The sequence below is a fragment of the Macrobrachium nipponense genome, chromosome 6 (assembly GCF_015104395.2).
Source record: "Macrobrachium nipponense isolate FS-2020 chromosome 6, ASM1510439v2, whole genome shotgun sequence".
NCBI lineage: Eukaryota > Metazoa > Arthropoda > Malacostraca > Decapoda > Palaemonidae > Macrobrachium > Macrobrachium nipponense.
In genome coordinates this window covers 107,934,493-107,953,586 of record NC_061108.1, presented here as the reverse complement: position 1 = coordinate 107,953,586, position 19,094 = coordinate 107,934,493, and the positions used below count along the sequence as shown (strand labels likewise).

Here is a 19,094-nt window from a genome sequence, read left to right as displayed (position 1 = left end):
TTGGAAGCAATGGCAGTATTTCTTACTCTGAAGAGACTGCTTCCCCCGAAGAAGTCTCATCTAAGGCTAGTTTTGGACAGTGCAGTGGTAGTTCATTGCATCAACAGAGGAGGGTCCAAATCCAAACATGTGAACCATGTCATGATAGCCATCTTTGCATTAGCAAACAAACACAAATGGCATCTGTCTGCCACTCACCTGGCAGGAGTAAGAAATGTGATAGCAGACGCTCTGTCCCGGTCAGTTCCTCTGGAATCAGAGTGGTCTCTGGACGTCGGGTCATTCCAGTGGGTAAGCCGGAGAGTCCCAGGTCTCCAAGTGGATCTCTTCGCCTCACAAGCGAACCACAAGCTCCCTTGCTATGTGGCCCCCAACCTGGACCCTCTGGCTTATGCCACGGACGCCCTGTCGTTAGATTGGAATTCAGTGGAGGAGAATTTATGTTTTTCCTCCAGTTGAATCTTTCTCTTGAAAGTTCCTAGACAAACTAAGGTCTTTCAAAGGGATAGTAGCTCTGATTGCACCGGACTGGCCCAAGAGCAACTGGTATCTCCTCTCTTGGAATTGGGTCTCCGACCTCAACGGATCCCCAATCCCAAACTATCACAATCAGTACAAATGAGGACTGTGTTCGCTTCCTCAGGAACTCTCCAGACCCTAACTTTATGGACTTCATGAAGTTTGCGGCTAATAAAGATGCTGACATTGATCCACAGAATATTCTCTTCCTAGAATCAGATAAGAGAGAGACAACCACTTAGGACCAAATATACTCAGCTGTTAAAAAAATTAGCATCTTTCTTGAGAGAATCGAACACTACAACCATGACAGTTAATTTGGCTATATCCTTTTTCAGATCCTTAATTTGAAAAAGGTTTAGCTGCTAGCACGATTACCACTCATAAATCGGCTTTGAAGAAAAATCTTTCAAGTAGGTTTTCAGATAGATTTGACTGAATCTTATTTCACATCTATCCCTAAAGCCTGTGCTAGACTTAGGACCTTCCCAGAGGCCTACTACAGTTTCATGGTTCTTAAATGACGTCCTCAAACTAGCTTCAGATACTGACAACTCATCTTGTACATTCATAATGCTCCTGAGGAAGACATTATTCTTATTAAGCCTAGCCTCAGGAGCTAGAATTTTCAGAACTGTCGGCTCTATCCAGGGATGCGGGTCATGTGGAATTCCTCCCATCAGGAGAAGTTCTACTTGCTCCGGATCGTAGCTTTTTAGCCAAAATGAAGATCCTCTTGCAAGGTGGGCCCCTTGGAAGGTTATCCCACTTCCACAGGATCCTTCTCTCTGCCCAGTATCAACTCTTAGAGCCTTTCTATCTCGTACTTCTTCTAGATCCTCAGGTGCTCTCTTCATGAGAGAAAAAGGTGGTACTTTATCAGTTAAAGGCATTAGACAGCAAATCCTTTACTTCATTAAACAAGCCAACCCTGAGTCATTCCCAAAAGCACATGATATCAGGGGAGTAGCCACCTCAATTAATTATTTCCAACATATGAACTTTGAGGATCTTAGAAAGTATACTGGATGGAAATCCCCGACAGTCTTTAAACGGCATTATTTAAAGTCCTTGGAATCTTTAAAGTTTTCAGCAGTAGCAGCGGGAAACATAGTTTCCCCTGATACTGTTTAGTAGTTGTAGTATAGATCCAGGTCTCCTTTCTACCTACATCAACCAACATGCCTCACCCTATCGTCAGGCTACTCAACATCATAGCCTTAGCCGTTGTATCATATAGTGGATTGTCCCTTATTTTTTTGCTAGGGACATCCACATTTGTACTGATAATGTACTTCAGTGTACCTACCCTTATTTTTATGCTAGGGTAGGACACAATATGTTTGTATATATTCACCATTTTATGTTAATGATGAACTTCAGTCACAATGTGTTTGTATATATTTTGGAATATTTGTATTGATGATGGATTTCAGTGTACCTACCCTTATTTTTATGCTAGGGTAGGACACATGGGTGTATATATTTTGGAATTTTGTATTTTTGTTAAGTAAATCCCAATTTTTCCTTATTTTACATGCATCTTTGTAATTTACTTTAATTACCATTTAAGTACTTTAAGATTACTAACATTTTATTATGTTTTACTGTTAAAATTAAGTTAGTTTAAGTGCTTTAATTGGTATGCTGTAATTGATTTACTTATATTATATCCATCATTTTAAATTGTTTTTCATTGTTCCCTTTTTCCATCTTGTCTGTTTCTCTGGTACTCTTTCATAGGCCGACACGAGCTGAGCCCAGAAAAGGGATTTTGACGAAGGAAAAATCTATTTCTGGGTGATTGGCTCGTGTCGCCCTATGAAACCCCCCTTTTTTATAGTTTGTTTTCCCCCCTTGCAGGACAAGATGTATTTAACTGTTTTATTTAAGGATGTCCGCTAGGGGCGCTGCTGTCCGTGGCGTCCTCTAGTAGTAGTAGTAGAGGCTGCATCGCCCGTTGGTATCAGCTCTCTCTTGGGGGGATTCTGATAGGAAGTTCTAATTGGTGTTTTGGCTCGTGGTAGTGTTCCACACTCGCCCCTTTATCATACCGACACTTCTTTTTAAGAGTGAGCGAGTCAGTTTTACTGACATTTTCTTAATTTTGTTTTTCTCTGGTAATTTTAGGCTAATTTTACCTAGAAAGAATGATATTAAGGATACTTTCATAGGGCGACACGAGCCAATCACCCAGAAATAGATTTTTCCTTCGTCAAAATCCCTTTTATGGGTTGGTCTTAGGTCTTGAGAAGTAATCCACTTCATTATTTTTTTTTTGTAAAAAAGATAACTACTCTTGTTAAATCCCCTTATCTTTAAGTTGATTGGAGGGATTTTTGGAGGATTAGTTAAGATAGATGGAAGCAGTGTTTTTTATTTATATAAGGAGAAGAAAATGAAAGACCATAGAATGGATTTGTTGGCCAAATTTTGTTTTAAGTTCTCAGTTACAGTGTGATATGTACAGTATACAGAACAGTAAACCATTGATTATGCAAACATTTGTTTCATGAACTTGAACATTGCCAGTTATTTAGAGAGAATTTGGGAACTATGATGCTGAAACTACAAAATATGAACAGTAAATGTAAGTAAAATGTATGCACAGTAGCCCTCAGCTTATCAGATCTCAGATGTATGATTACTTTACTTATCTACCATATTGTTGTAAATGTTTATGTATGCTTAGTTACTTTAGAAGGTATACATTTTGTTGTTAAATCTCATGAATTGAAAAATGAAATAAAGATTACATAAGCCATAAATTACAGTACGGTATGCCGAGATAACGGACCGTAGTATATCGTACTTCTGGATATATTGGCGCAAAATTGAAACATCAATGTCAGGGTTTTTGCCTCCGGATCTATCTCCGAATATGTAATAGTCACTATTAATATCATATTATAAAAAACAGACATAACGAATATGCATCTTTTCCTTGGTTCTTTTAAAAAGTTATTTTTTAATTCACTGTATTCAATTATAATGTTTGTATTTTCATATAATTACTGTATTGTAAAATTCAGAAATAGAGATCAATGTTTTGGCCTGGAAATCAGCTGAGGGCAATTATGAGGTAAGTTTATTTTGCTGTATTCAACTCAATTCAGAGCGATTTTCTTGCTTCTAGTTAACATAGATATATCTCTAGATAGTTCTCTATTTATATAAGACAAGGTTATATTTTGTTATACAAAGTGTTTTTAAGCTACAATATGACTTAAATAGGTCTTGTTGTGAACTAAATTTAGTTTTTTTTCATTAGTAGGTGGCGCTGGGGTCATGTTTCCTATGTGTAGATTCAAATTGATATTTTCTCTTGATTTCATCATATAAGCTTTACGCATTTATCTTTAATGGGCGTGAACGCAACAGTAAAAGGTGTTCTTTGATGCTCAGTAGTTTTGATTAAAATATTTTTCTCTCCAGTTTTATTTACTGTCGAGTTTGATGGCATATCTAAGTTTATGTTGCCGATGCACGATAGTCCATAGTTATTATGCAGCTTGAATATTGTTTTCTCAACTTCAGCTACAACTAGTACGGCATAGTATATTTTCTTGCCGATCTTTTCTTCTAATAACTAGAGTATAGTGTAAAAATATATTACATAGTCCTATTCTATTTAATGTCATTTGTAACATAACTACAGTAATTGTTTACTATCGTACGATGGTTGAAATGCGATTTGGTAGTCCTTAGTAAAACAGTTGTTTCTCCTCCGTTTTTAATGCTACTAACAATACGTTTGTCATTCTCTTTTATATTTTTAACTTATTTAACTAGAAGATGGGTAAAGAGATGGCATAAGAGACGCTAGTACACAAGATACGTACATGATAAAATAACTTTTATATACGGTAATTTATTTTATAGATAAGTAAAATTTACTGTTACTGTTTCTTTATTCATTTACATTGCTTTCAGCTCTAAAAATTATACTACAGTTTTTACCATCCTGCAGTTTATTATTTAAATTAACAATAAAGCTTGTATATCTTAATTTATGGGTATTGTTTGTATAAGTAAATTCATAATAGATATAAGCTTTATTGTATAGTACATATAAACTTTACTTCAAGTTACTAAAAGATGACTTGGGGGTTTTGGGATGATTTGGGGTAATTTATTGTATATTTTTGTTAGAATGATCAAATTAGACAGTGAACTATTAAAATTGACAGTTATAAGCATTTTACAGTAGTTTAGGGGATACAGGGTATAAATATACATGGACAGTAAAAACACATTCACAGATATATAAAACAAAAAATCGGAGTTTCTTTTAGAGCAGGGTCAGCTCGGACTCTTTAATTCTTTATCTCGGTGAGCTACTGTACATATATTGAGCTGCTGGTGTCTGTGGATATCCATAATTTTCATTCAAGTGTAGTCTGTAGCATAGGTTTTTGTTACTTATCACATAGTTCTGCGTGTCAAAAGACCAGATCCCATCTCGGAAGGACAGAAGCTACAGAGGTACCTCGAGATACGAAAGGCTCAACTTACGAAAAACTCGAGATACGAAAGCCAATACGAAAAATTTAACGGCTCTACATACGAAAAGTTTTCAAGATACAAAAGGTTTCTGAAAGTCCGAGATTCGCCCGGATAACAATTTTGAAACTCGCGCCGCCATCTTAGTACTAGTAGACTCGCCACCATCCTCCTGCTCTCCCATTGGTTCCTGATGCTAGTCGCAGCCATGAGATCCTTCTCTCCTATTGGCCAGCGTCCCTCCCATCATGCATTTACTATGTACACGTGTTGGCGTGCCTCGGCCACTCGGTACCAGCATTGTTATAGTACACGCGCGGTATTCGTTTTCGGGATCGTCAATGTGTATTTAAAAAAAAAAATTTCTCATATCTTTTCACAGAAAATGGAAAAAGAAGAGCACCTCTTGAGTAACGACATATATGACATGATTGACCAAGATCTCTCTCGTGGGATAAGTGACCAAGATCTCTCACATGGGATAAGTGATCAAGGTCTCTCTCATGGGATAACTGGAAACTTTGCAAGGTTGGTAGAATCTCCACTCCCTGCTGAACAGAGGGTGTTGACCAATCATTTACAACATGCATACCAGTATAATCAAGGCACTTCAGTTTATGTTGAAGGTCAGCAGCCGAACATTCAGTACCCAAATCAGTTGCAGAGAGAGCATTTGGTTGAACAGGGTTTTGATGGACACCAGGGCCAACAGAGTCATGAGGTGCAAAAAAAGAACCCGCTTTTCATAAAGTGCAATCATTTGTAGAAGACACCCCCCGAAAAGGCTCACACAGGAACATTGTGAAAAGTAGGCAGAAGCAATCTTCCTTGGATAGTTACGTATGGGGGATATTTTTTTAAAGTGTACGTACGATACATACGTATCTGCCGTTTGTCCTCCTCCTCCTCCTCTGCCGCCACTTTCGGAGATAGCCTCACTCGAAAGGTAAGCTTCCACATTTTACGTACAGTATATTTCTTGTTACCATGTACACTAATATACACTTTATTTACAGGTTATGTTTTGCATTTTTTTTATTAATTTAGGTATTGAATGGTCCAAATTGTTGTAGTATTTCATTGTTTATAGGTCAATTTAGCTTTATTATGAAATTTACTGGGTTGTTTTTGGAGGGCTTGGAACGGATTAGCCATTTTACATGTAACATGTGGTCCAAGATACGAAAACCTCATGATACGAAAGGCGCCTCGGAACGGATTAATTTCGTATCTCGAGGTACTACTGTACTTATTTAGGTCTTTGGATCTAATTTGTTACAGAATATAGTTTACTGTAAGCTGAAATATGATCTGTTTTAGTAGAAGTATCGTACACATCTGGATAAAAGTAAACTTAATAGATAGAAAATACAATACAATGCACTTGACAGGTGTGTTGTTCTATCACTTATGAAGTTGAAATTAGGGAATACTAGCTTCATCTACAAAGATCAGTGAAAAAGACATTTATAAAACATTGCTTGGGAGTTGTAAAATGAAAATTTTATATTATAGTAGTACAAAATGTTGAGGCTAATTAGCCTAATGTCTCAAATGGTTTCTCCCTGTAAGAAATTCAGTAATAATGTACTTGTGAACTAAGCAGGAATAAATTGGGCTTTCTTCATTTCAGAATGCTGGATTGGACTTGGAGAGGGCTGTTGCTCGATATAGCAAGTGTCGTCGTAAAGATCCTGAACAAGAATATCGTGAATCAAATGAGGATGTCTACGTTTCCAAAAAGAAATTCCATCAGGTATGAAGTTAATTGTGTAACATAAATTTTATTTTAAAATTACATACTTGATAACATGAGTGTAAACGGCTATTATATATGTAGGTGACCTAGTGCTGGCAGCAACACTAGCCACTATACATAATTCTTTGGCTAGTGTTAAGATTGAGAGAGTTGTATTCTACTAATGAATGCTGAAGAGCATATTTTATGTATTTCTTCACCCTAAACAAACTTATCTGCATAGGATGTCAACTTACATGGCCCACCATATACTGTATACTTTGCATGACTTAAGATGAATGGCACTAAAGGTTTTTTGCAGTATCCCATTGGCACAATCTGCAGTGCTTTCTATCTTTTACATTTTAGCTTTACTCTCTGGTGTGCATTGTTTTCTATCTTTTACTTCTCTTCAGTTCCTTTTGGCGTCTTCCCTTCCAGCCATCCACATTTCTGTACTAGTTGTCTAAGTACTTTTAAAGAGTTTTTATAAGTTAAACTTTGCTCCATTTTTCACTTATTTGAGATATGAAAACCTTTGAATAAGACTTAGAAGAGCGTAGAAATTTTATTGATCTTGCCAAACTAATTTATAACAATATCATTAGAAGATACAGAGTAAACATTTGTCCAGATCATATGGAACTGGTTAGCAGGTGGTTGTTATATTCATTGCTGGATTTCATTCATGTTATTAAAAGATAACTTTTGCTTGAAATTGAAGACTTATTTATTAGCAGTTCACCGTGATAATTCATACACAGAACCTGTTGCTGAATTATACTTATTGTTAAGGGAGTGGGAAAATATTGAGTGTACAGGTTTTTGGGAATACTACAAATAGAACATTATTTGCATTACCTCCTATGGTGGATAGCTTGAAGATGATGAAGTCTCAGTGACCAGCAGTGACTAAAGGTATCAAATTTTGACATAAAGCAGCCTTTGGGCAACAGCTGAAAGGGGACTGCTTCTTCTCAGTAAATTCCAGTGATGTCAGAGGTCAACCATTGTTTATATAAATAACCACCTGTAAATATTTGCTTAAATTTCTGGTAACTTTGTGGAAGCTTCAAAATGAGCTGAAATACTCTTTTAACTGGAACCTTCCACTTGTGAAGCTGGCCTTGCCTTAAAAACTTATGAAACACTTTCATCACCTTTGCCAAGTGCCAAATGCTCTCTGCTTTGTCCTATCACTGACTTACTTGATATCTCTAGCAGATGTAAGTTAGTAACTAGAGTGCAACCATGCTTTATACACTCATTAGTTCATTTAAGCACCAGATTTTTCATTTTATCTATAAGTGTATGTAAATTAAAAGAAACATTTGTTATGAGTGGAACAACTAATAATTTTGGCAACTTTGAATTCGATATGCGGGCATATTCAGCATGTAAACGCACATGGTCTTATTTTATCTGACATGATTGAAGTAATTAATGATGTCCAATTTTATGATAACCCTCTTACGCCGAAGCGGTAAAAAAAAAAAATTGTCTCCCGTGTGCCGGAGGTGTTTCAGAGTGAGCGCGGAAGCGGAAAAAATATTTTTTTCAAAAAATCACAGCGCGCTTAGTTTTCAAGATTAAGAGTTCGTTTTTGGCTCCTTTTTTTGTCATTGGCTGAAGTTTAGTATGCAACCATCAGAAATGAAAAAAATTATCATTATCATATATAAATAATTTTATTCAAATCGCGCTGTGCGCAAAACGGTTAAAGGTAACAAGTTACTTTTTTTTTTTGTTGTAATGTACACTAAATTGGGGATCATTTTGGTATATAACACATTGTAAAACGAATAAAAGAACACAGAGAAAATATTATCAAAACAAAATAATGCATGAATTCGTAAGCGCGCGGACGTAAACAATATTTTTTTTCAAAAATTCACCATAAATCTAAATATTGTCCTAGAGACTTCCATTTCTTCAAAAATGAAGACAAATGATTGAATATTACTATACTGTAAGAGTATTAGCTTACAATTGCAGTTTTCGACCATATCTGACGAGTTAAAGTTGACCGAATGTCAAATTTTTTTATATATATATTTTTTATATGCAATTATTTAAAAAATAAGAAAAGTTACAACCTTCAAATATTTTTCGTTTTATTTACATAAAATTGCGCACATTTTCATATATAAAACTCTATGAAATGCCTAATATGAACGGAGCAAATATTCCGAGAATGGGATGTACGCATTTCGAGATTTGTGGCGGAGAATCCGCGCGCGGAGGGAAGGAAAGATTTTTTTTTTAAATTCACCATAAATCTAAATATTTTGCTAGAGACTTCAAATTTGTTTCAAGATGAAGATAAATGACTGAATATTACTAGACTGTAAGAGTTTTAGCTTACAATTGCGTTTTTTGACCATTTCGGTAGAGTCAAAGTTGACCGAACGTGGTTTTTTTTCTATTTATCGTGATTTATATGCAAATATTTCAAAATGGACGAAGCTACAACCTTCAATTATTTTTTGTTGTATTCTACATAAAATTGCGCACATTTTCATATATAAAACTTTATGTAACGGCTAATTTAAAATGGTGCAAACATTACCACAATCGCACATATGATTTTTTCAGAAGAGTTACCGCATGGACGTAAAGAAAATGTTATTTTTTTCATAAATTCACCATAAATCGAAATATTGTGCTAGAGACTTCCAATTTGTTGCAAAATGAATGTAAATGCTTGAATATTACTACTAAATATAAGCATTTTAGCTTACAAATTGCGTTTTTCTACCATTTCGGTAGAGTCAAAGTTGACCGACAAGGTTGAAATTTAAATGGGCAATTATCGTTATTTATATGAAAATATCTCAAAACTGATAAAAGCTACAACCATGGGTTGTTTTTAGTTGTATTGTGCATGAAATTGCGCACATTTCCATATATAAAACTTTATAACGGCTAATTTTTAAAATGGTGCAAACATTACCACAATCGCATGTATGATTTTTTTCGGAAGAGTTACCGCACGGACGTAAGGAAAAAGTTTTTTCATAAATTCACCATAAATCGAAATATTGTGCTAGAGACTTCCAATTAGTTGCAAAATTAAGGTAAATGATTAAATATTACTAAAATATAAGACTTTTAGCTTACAATTGCGTTTTTCTACCATTTCAGTAGAGTCAAAGTTGACCGAAGGTTGAAATTTTGGCAATTATCGTTATTTATATAAAAATATCTCAAAACTGATAAAAGCTACAATCATGAGTATTTTATTGTTGTATTCTACATAAAAATGCGCACATTTTCATATATAATACTTCATGTAACGGCTAATTTACAATGGTACAAAAATTATGTCAAAGTGACGAAATAATTTCCGAGATGTGTCACAGATACTTTTTAGTGCGGCAAGAAAGAAATTTGCGCTTGCGCGCCTGCGTAACGATTGTAAACAAAACAACACCTTGGTCCGTGAACTCCCGGCATCCCCCAAGGCGCGTGATTCAAAAGTTTTAGGCTGGTAGGCCCATAAGTATTTTTCCGCGAATTTTAACAAAACTTTTGTAAGTCGAACGTAAAAATACGTCCAGTCCCGGGCACAGCGGGAGACAAAAAAATGTCGACGTAAATACGTCCAGTCGGCGTAAGAGGGTTAAACATACAGCCTTCCAGCTCTTGTAGGCATTTCTGATAAGGAATGGGTTTGGTGCTGCCACTTTTGTTTTGTAGGGTGCATGCTTCCCTTATGACTGCTTACTTCAAAACATCAACTTTGTACATAAAAATTCCTAAAGTAAAGGTTACTGCAGGTTGACAGATCTTTGTATGTATCTTTGCCAAGTCCTTAAAAATATTGTAGTCGATAGTTTGTTAAGAGCAGTTAGAAGTTTTTATGATGAACTACTGACTAGTTTGTTAAAAAAGTAAATCTTTGAGAGTGGAAAGTTAGCTGTTGGGTGAAAGGCAGTTGAAAGTACAATATTTGGAATAGCTATGTCCTAGCAAAGCAAATGGCTGCAAGTGATGGAGTTATGAGTCAAAAGGATGAAGCATAGAACCCTTTATGCTGTCTAGAAAAAGGTGTTGGTCTAGCATCAACCACGCAACTATACAGTATTAAGATTAAGAAAATTGAAACAATATTTCCCATGTACATTTTCTTAGAAATAATGATTTTATTTTGTAGATTGCATAACGTGTACAGTAGAGACTCAGTCCTCGACTGTACATTAACTCGAAATATTCGCATTTCAACGCAAAATTTTGAGTAAATTTTGCATCTGAGCTCAAGCAAACAACTGGAATCTGACCCAATGAATCATGATTTTTGTAAAGAAAATTGGTCTAGTCAGTAGCAGGCATTGTTCCCATGCTTGTTTGAAGCCTGTTTTGCTGCTATTGTTTTGAGCAAGTAGTACACACTTGTACAGGTATTTCCTTACTTCTTGTGGCTTTCTAAGGTGTACTGTTTTGATTAAATCTTTGGTCCCAAAACTGCTATTATAGACAAGCAGAAGTGGAAAATGGTAAGAACCACAATTGAACTTAAGAAAGTTATTGAAAATTATTATGAAAGTGGCATTCATGTGGCAACCTTAAAATCCTGGCGAGATTTTTAATGATAGGCTAACCCTTGAAGTTCAATAGTTTCGGCTCTAATTAACCACCACCACAACTATTGATACTGTAAACAAAACATCTGGAATAATGGTAAAAACTGGAGGTTATTCGAATGAATTACTAGCGATACAACTTTTGATAATGTAAACAAAACACTGATTACAGTATAATTACCGTTCATAATTACCATTATTAAACGTTAGGATGTGCGAGCTCTCACTTTGTTACAGGTGTATGATCTCTATCCATAATTCTAAAAACCAAAAAGCTCTATAAACCTGATTATTTTCTAGAGGAAAGGATCATTTGACAAAGTTAAACATATATTACAAAATATAAGCATTGTCATCGTATGCCATTTGCAATTGATATTGTATACATTCTCAAAATCTTGGCTGATTGAGTACTATCGATATCTTCATTGCCATTACTAGGCTTGTAGAAGAGACGTAATTTTGAGATACTTTTTCTTGTAAATTAACAAAGTTGGGTTTAAAACGGGCACAATACTTGATTGTGAAAGTGTTAAGTGTGATTTTGCCAGTTCAGAACATCAATTTCACCTGCTCTGTTTTCTTTTTCTTTTTTATAGTTATAGCAAATGACGTCAGCAATCAGCCGTTTCAGGATTTGGTTGTTTTTGGTTGTACAGGTTTACAAGTATCGTTATGAGAGAGAGAGAGAGAGAGAGAGAGAGAGAGAGAGAGAGAGAGAGAGAGAGAGAGAGAGAAGTTGTTACACTGACAGATATCAATTAGCAAAAGTCGAATAATATTTGTTATATTGAGAATAATGATTATTTTAACAAAATCCTTGTTTTACTGTATCTAATCAAATTGCATGTATTATTGCCGTATTATCGAATTATAATATGAACAGAGCCATCTGCGATTAGTATCCTGGTTTTGTTTACATTCTTAAAATAATCAGCTGATTTCATTTTACTGATATGAACGTTGTCTTTAGTTGCCGAATGGAACTTAATTTGCGAAAGAAAGATGGGTTTAAGAATTGCAGCTACTCTATTTATAAACGCAGTAAATTAAGTGAAGTACTGCATGTGCGTTTTTGTCAGTTTCAGACAGTTCTTTTGCCTCCTTAAACATTTTGCACTTTACTCATTATTCGTAGTTCCCAGTCGTACTTGACTTTCAATGCCCATAATTCATAGTTCACTGTCGTACTAGACTTACAAGCCTTGTTGTTTACTAAAGGGTTTTTTGATATTGATACTTCCCCAGTTATCCTTAATATCAGGATTCTTTCCAATTTTAAAGGAATACATTTATGGGGACCTACTTCCAACGGGTATCACTCCCCCAATAATGACGTCACATTCATCGAGCATAAAGAGACTATGAAAAGTGCCCCTATTTCACATGATATTTTATGGAAAATAAAATGTTAATATCATAACATGTATTGAAAGATATTTTAAAGTGATTTTGTATACAGTGTCCCAGTAGACTTTATGATTTGTCTACATCTGCTCATACCACTAGCTGGCCTCGTAACTTAAGCAATTTTTCTTAAGTTTCTGATAACAGACATAATTCAGCTTATTTTTAATATTTCATTAATTTGCTGTAATAATTTAGCTTGATTTCCAATGTTTTATTATTAGCAACAATATTTGTGTCTATCCCTCACAGTACATACTACGCACCTAGCCTATGGCGCTCAGTCAACCATTGGTAACATGGCCGCATTCAGGGTACGAAGGCCAGTTATTTTGATACAGTATATATTTAAAAATGAAAAAAAGTGTCTTAATAGGGTATGTTATTTAACACTGAACTTAATTGTAATTTATGTTTATTTATGAATAATGTTTTGCATAAAAAGGCAAGGTTATGGTAATAACTGGTGGTCAAGAATGGGTTAATCTATTTTCAGTTATTTCTTAAGGGAAAAATTAATTATGATTTCTACTAAATCACATTTCGTTGCTGCTTCTGTAACGGATTAGCGGAGAGGTCCGGGACTCCACTGTATTTTGTCTTTTGATAATGGAAATGTGTACTCTGTCTCTTATGTGGCATTTCTATTGATTCAACAGATGGCTCTTCACTACTACTCAAAACTTAACCTTCTACAGTACACACAAAAGTCTGCTTTACTTGAGCCCATGTTGGGTCTTTTGGTGGCTACCAGAGCACATTACAATATGGGTCATGACACACTTGTGGTTCCAGAGGTAGAGGAGTTTCTTGCAAATATATCAGTATGTGTTAAGAGGTAAGTTTTCTAAGGTTCATGTCTGTGTTTAAAGAGTTTTGGTTCAATTTTCTCTTTCAGCATTACAACTGTTTATATATTTGGTTGTGAATATGACCATAAGCTTGTGCTAATGACTTTTTTTTTTTTTTTTTTTTTTTTTTTTTTGTAAAGGTTCATACCTGTTGCAATAGTATTTAGAATATAATAGAAGTCTTTCTTCTTAATTTTAGCATTACTTGAAATGCATATCTTAGCCAAATTTTTTATCATTTTCCCTTTAATAGGAGATATGGTGAAGATAGGATGTTAATTAGACATTGCAGTTCTTCATATTGCTTTGGGAAGTTATTGTAATTAATATCGTGTTTAGATTGATTTCTGTTGCCACTGTGAGAAATTTTTGTTTCACACTAGAAAATTCATTGATAATATATTTAAGGTTTATAAACTTTAGCTAACTTTAGCAAGTACTAAAGCATTATTTTCTTCCCAGTGTACAAGAAGATCAAAGCAAAGAAAGAGAAGAAACTTTGGAATTGATTGATTCTATGATCACTCAATCTCAGTTAATGTACTATGCCCAGCCTCCTCCAGATCTCGCTTGTATGCCTCCAGATACAACACTAACGAACAAAGGAGGGTATCTTAATGTCCAAAAGTAAGTACAGTACGTATATATAATTGTCAGATCCCTATGCATATTTGTTGTGAAATTTCTTTTTTTCATGATAAAATGGGCAGTTATTTTGTCTGGAAATTTGGTTTACGTATTATGTGAAGTATAATTTTTTTTCCATTTGTAAAAACCTTACTGTATGTTTTTTTTTTTTTTCACTAGAAAGTACATGGGTGTAATGAGTTCGTGGGAGCGCCAGTTCGTGTTTTTAGAAGGTGGAAATCTCATGGGGGTGCTGAAAGGAGAAGCGGCAGGTTCCTTATTGCTGGAAATAGACAGCTCTACTCTTGTTCATGCTACAGATACAGATGACCGTCGACATGTCTTCCAAGTTGCAACAAGCAAAAAGTGAGAACTATATTGAAACTATGTTGTTAAGCATTAGACTTTAATTTATAATGCTGTAGATATTTTGTACTCACCTAGTAACCTAAATTAGGAAGATTATCTGAGCCTCTTTATTTTAAAATGTAATTATAGGCAAGTAGCTTGCAAACCATATTTGTGTTTTGGCTGCATAGTCAGCACTACATTATTTGAGAAGGTTGCTGGTTAGCTGGGCTATAAGCATTCCTACAGCATGTTCATGTAGGGAATGGATAAGTGTACTGGAAGAATTATGTAATTAAATTATGATTGCTTCTGTATGGTTTATGTTTTTTCCTTAATGTAAATTTAGTGATATATGGTAATCACACACACACAGTTGCTTACTTTTTAAATTATCCTTTTAGTTATTGTTAACCAAATCTATTGTGCGGTGAAAGACTAAATAAGTCCAACATAATATTTCAGATCAGTTACCCTGCAAGCTCTTAATGACCGAGAGAGAGATGAGTGGATGCTGACTATTCACAATTGTGCAAAAGATGGAGGATACGTCAAAGAGGAGAAGAATGCTCAGCCATCTTTGTTTTCTGGAGTAGGCCAATTTTTTGTAAGTTCAATTTTAATTGTTACACAAATATGTAAGAGGGTGTGGGATTGAATAATGGACTTCGATGAACTTATCATCCTTATAAGAGGAGATTTCTTACAGATGTTTTTGTAACTGGTTAAGTTTTCCACTGTGATACAGTGAACCCCGCCTATTTGCAGTTCTGGATTCGCAGCTTCACCTATTTGCGAATTTTTCTGTGGAATGTATATTCTTTTGCATAGAGAAATATTCACTAATTACTGTATTTTCATATTATAGACAGCCCCCAGTTATCGGTGGGATCGGTTATTGGCACATCGGTTTTGTGGCGTTCATCCAATATATTCATAACTAGGGTTTACCCTCCATAGGGTTTACAGCACTGTTGTCTGGTTTTCTGCGGCTTAGCCTAAGCACCGTGAGATCGTCATAAAATACAAACATAACAAATACTACGGTGGACCCCCTGTATTCGCGTTCTCCGGATTCACGGACTCTCGCATTCACGGATGTCTTGGGAACATTTCCCTCATTATATGCGGAAAATTCGCCTATTCGCAGTAGCAAAAACCAAGTATAAACATTTTTAATAGGTTTTTCTTGAGTTTTAACTAATAAAATAGGCTGTTTTGAGCATTTTAGGGGTTCCAACTCGCGGGGGGCCGTTTGGTACACATCCCCTGCAAATATGGGGGACCACTGTGTGCATCTTTTCCTTGGATTTTTTAAAAAGTTATGCTTTACCTCACTGTATCCAATAATACTGTATGTAGTCTCATATTACTATTGTATATTATAAAATACAAACAAAGCGAACAATGTTCTGGTTTGGAAAAATCAGCTGAGAGTAAAGGTAAGTCTATTTTGCCATATTTAACTCAATTCAGAGGGATTTTCTTGTTTCTAGTTAGTGTATATAAATTTTAGGTAGTACTCTTTATGTATATGGGACAAGGTTATATTTTGTTATATAAAGTGTTTTAAGTCAAAATATGACTTAAATACATCTTGTAGTGAACTAAATTTAGTTATTTTTTTTAATAGATGGCATTGGAGCATGTTTTTGGGGTAAAAAATTAACAGAGTCCATTCACTACTTTCACTGTATTACGTCATAATACAAGCTTTACATATTTATCTTTTATTGGCGTGAAAACATCACTAAAATGTGTTTTTTCATGTTCAGCATTTTTCATTGAAATACTTTTTTCTCCACTATTATTTGTGCTCAAGTTTCATTCATGTTGCTGTTGCACGATAATTTATTGTCAATAGAAGTGTGAACATTGTTTCCTCAGCTTCAGCTACAACTGCCGCATAAATTTAGCAGTACGTACTATATTTCTTTACCAATATTTTCTCCGTAGCGAATAAAGGTATAATATATATATTTGTAACATAACTATAGCAATTTTTTTACTATCTTATGACAGCTGAAATACAAGCAAAACAGTTTTGCTATCCGATTTGGTTCAGTTGTTCGTAGCAAAACAGCTTTTTTCGTTCAGTTGTTTATGGTTGTAGCATTTTAAGTAACGATTATAATGTTACTAACGGTACTTTTATCATTTTCTTTTACTTTTTTTAACTTGAAGATATGATAGATAAAGAGATGGAGTAAAAGAAGTTAAGAAGAGCCACTAAGAAGAGGAAGACAATATCAGTGGAGATGAAAGTTGACGTTGTTAAGCATTCTGAAAAAGATTACTTTTTTTTTCCTCTCTCTGGAGTTAAAAATTTGTAGAACTACTGTACAGACCATAGTAAAGAATTTGTCAAATGAAATTCCAACTTTTTAATATAAAGTGCCCCCCCCCCCCCCGCCCCCCCCCCCCCCCCCCCCCCCCCCCCCCCCCCCGTATTCGCGTTCTCCAGATTCGCAAACTCACAGATTCACAGATTTCTCTCTATACCATATCTTCCGATTATTCGTAGGAAATTCGCCTATTCGCAGTATTTTTCTTTGGGAAATATCCAGAAATTCCTGGTATTTTCTGAATTTCATGATAAAATGGAGGTTTTGTGATGAAATATTTAAAAAAACCATGTATAAACATTTTTAGTGGGTTTTTCTTGAGTTTTACCTACAAAATAAGCCATTTTCAGCATTTTTATAGGGGTTCCAACTATTCGCGGATTCTAACTCTTCTCGTGGGGTGTCTGATACACATCTCCTGTGAATACGGGGGGACCACTGTAGAGTTATTACATATTACAGTAAAATATCTGGCCTTGACACTGTCTAAGGCATCGTTAACCAGTCTAGGGCACTGTAAGGTGGATTGTGACAGCTGTAGACTTGATTTTTGGTTATCGCCAATTTCCGGTTACCGTCAAGCCCCCAGCAACGGAACCCTGCCAGTAACGGGGGAGCTGCCTGTATTTCCATGAATTAATACATTTTTTATGATAAAACTTTAAAATACTCAAGTATAAGTGTTTTTAGAGTTTTTTTTTGTGTTTAAACTATCAAAATAGACAGTTATAAGCGTATTTAGGGGGTGTCAAGTATTCGCTGGTTTTAGCTATTCGCGTGGTGGTTATGGTACACATCCCCCGTGAATCCCAAGGGTCAACTGTACTGCTACATCTTTAAACCTGAACTATCTTGGTATTAAATGCTAGAAGATTTAGTGAAAATAAACTCTTAAATACCTGAGGTACTAAGTATTGTAAAAGTCTGCATTAGAAGTAAATTAGAGGTTTTGATTTTATGTTGTACTCTATACATATTTATAATGGTTAACAATGAGCCCACTGATAGTTATCACTATATAACAGGCTGATAAATTCCATGCGATGGGATCTACACCATCTACCCCAACTGGAGTTACAACCTCTACTTCAGCATCTTCAAATGCATCAACAACAGCAAGTGTTCCCCAGGAAGGTGCTATTCCAGATGATGCACCTATTGTTTTTGACCTGCTAACTTCCCCAGAGGAGACTGTTACCCTAAATCTTGATGATGATGGAGGGTAGGTGCAGAGGTGGTATAGTTTACTTTAGCTTCTTTCAGTCATAAAGAGTGGAATTATGAGTAGTAAAAACATACAGGCAGGTTACAGTATTTTTTGGCCTTCATAATTTTGGGTTCCATAGGTATCTTGTGTAACTTGAACTCAAGTGAGGTAAAACCTAGCTGGAATGAGTAACATATATTTTGGTTCTTACAATAAGGTGACATTATCGATTGTGGAGACTATAAGAAAACCAAGTTTTGGGAAAAGTTATCAGATACGCTGACAGAAGTACCCTAGTCAGAGGGTATTCTATAGCTGCTGTTATGGATTCTAAAGGTATCATTATCATACCTGGGAATTTCCAGTCAACAGTTCATCCAGTATATCAGACATGGTGTTCATAGCTATATGGAATATACCTAAATGTTCATGAGCAAACAGAATTGGTCTAGGGGATATGATGGGAGGGTAAATCTTTGGAAAGGGAAAAATTAAAAAATAATGTGCTGAAATTCTGCTCGAATCAAAGGTTAAAAGCTATACTGAAATGTTTATGAAGCTCAGAACTTTACAGCAAGTAAGAGTAGGCAAACTGAGGTAGATGGTATTGTGATTAGGAATAAAGGTCACTTTAATGGGAGTAAAGGTCACTAAAGAATAGGACTACCATGTTACACTAGGTAAGAAACAGAAAGGCAATGCCATACTTCAATTTTGAAACTGTTGAGGACTTGGAGTACAATCATACCTATAATATGGATGAACTAAACAAAGCTCTCAACTTGTGTCATCCTTCGGCCCCAGGTCATGACAGGATTTCATTTGAGATGATACAAAAACTGGCCCCTATAGCCAAATCATATTTACTGAAATCTTATAACAGCATTTGGCTTAAGCGTGTTTTTTCCTGACAAATTGAAACATGCTATTATTATTCCAAATAAACCAGGAAAAGCTGCAAGAAAT

At 35.2% G+C, this 19,094-nt stretch overlaps 1 protein-coding gene across 4 annotated transcripts in view; it reads left to right on the top strand.

Annotated features, from left to right (window-relative positions):
- The window catches only part of LOC135216859 (DCC-interacting protein 13-alpha-like), a 230,815-nt gene that overhangs the window by 88,365 nt on the left and 123,356 nt on the right, over positions 1 to 19,094 (top strand). For all 4 annotated transcript variants that reach the window (XM_064252373.1, XM_064252372.1, XM_064252370.1 and 1 more), the window contains 6 exons: positions 6,656 to 6,778; positions 13,410 to 13,588; positions 14,064 to 14,228; positions 14,409 to 14,594; positions 15,042 to 15,183; positions 17,947 to 18,143. In XM_064252373.1, coding sequence (XP_064108443.1) covers positions 6,656 to 6,778; positions 13,410 to 13,588; positions 14,064 to 14,228; positions 14,409 to 14,594; positions 15,042 to 15,183; positions 17,947 to 18,143 — 992 coding nt within the window. The remainder of the gene's footprint in view (positions 1 to 6,655; positions 6,779 to 13,409; positions 13,589 to 14,063; positions 14,229 to 14,408; positions 14,595 to 15,041; positions 15,184 to 17,946; positions 18,144 to 19,094) is intronic.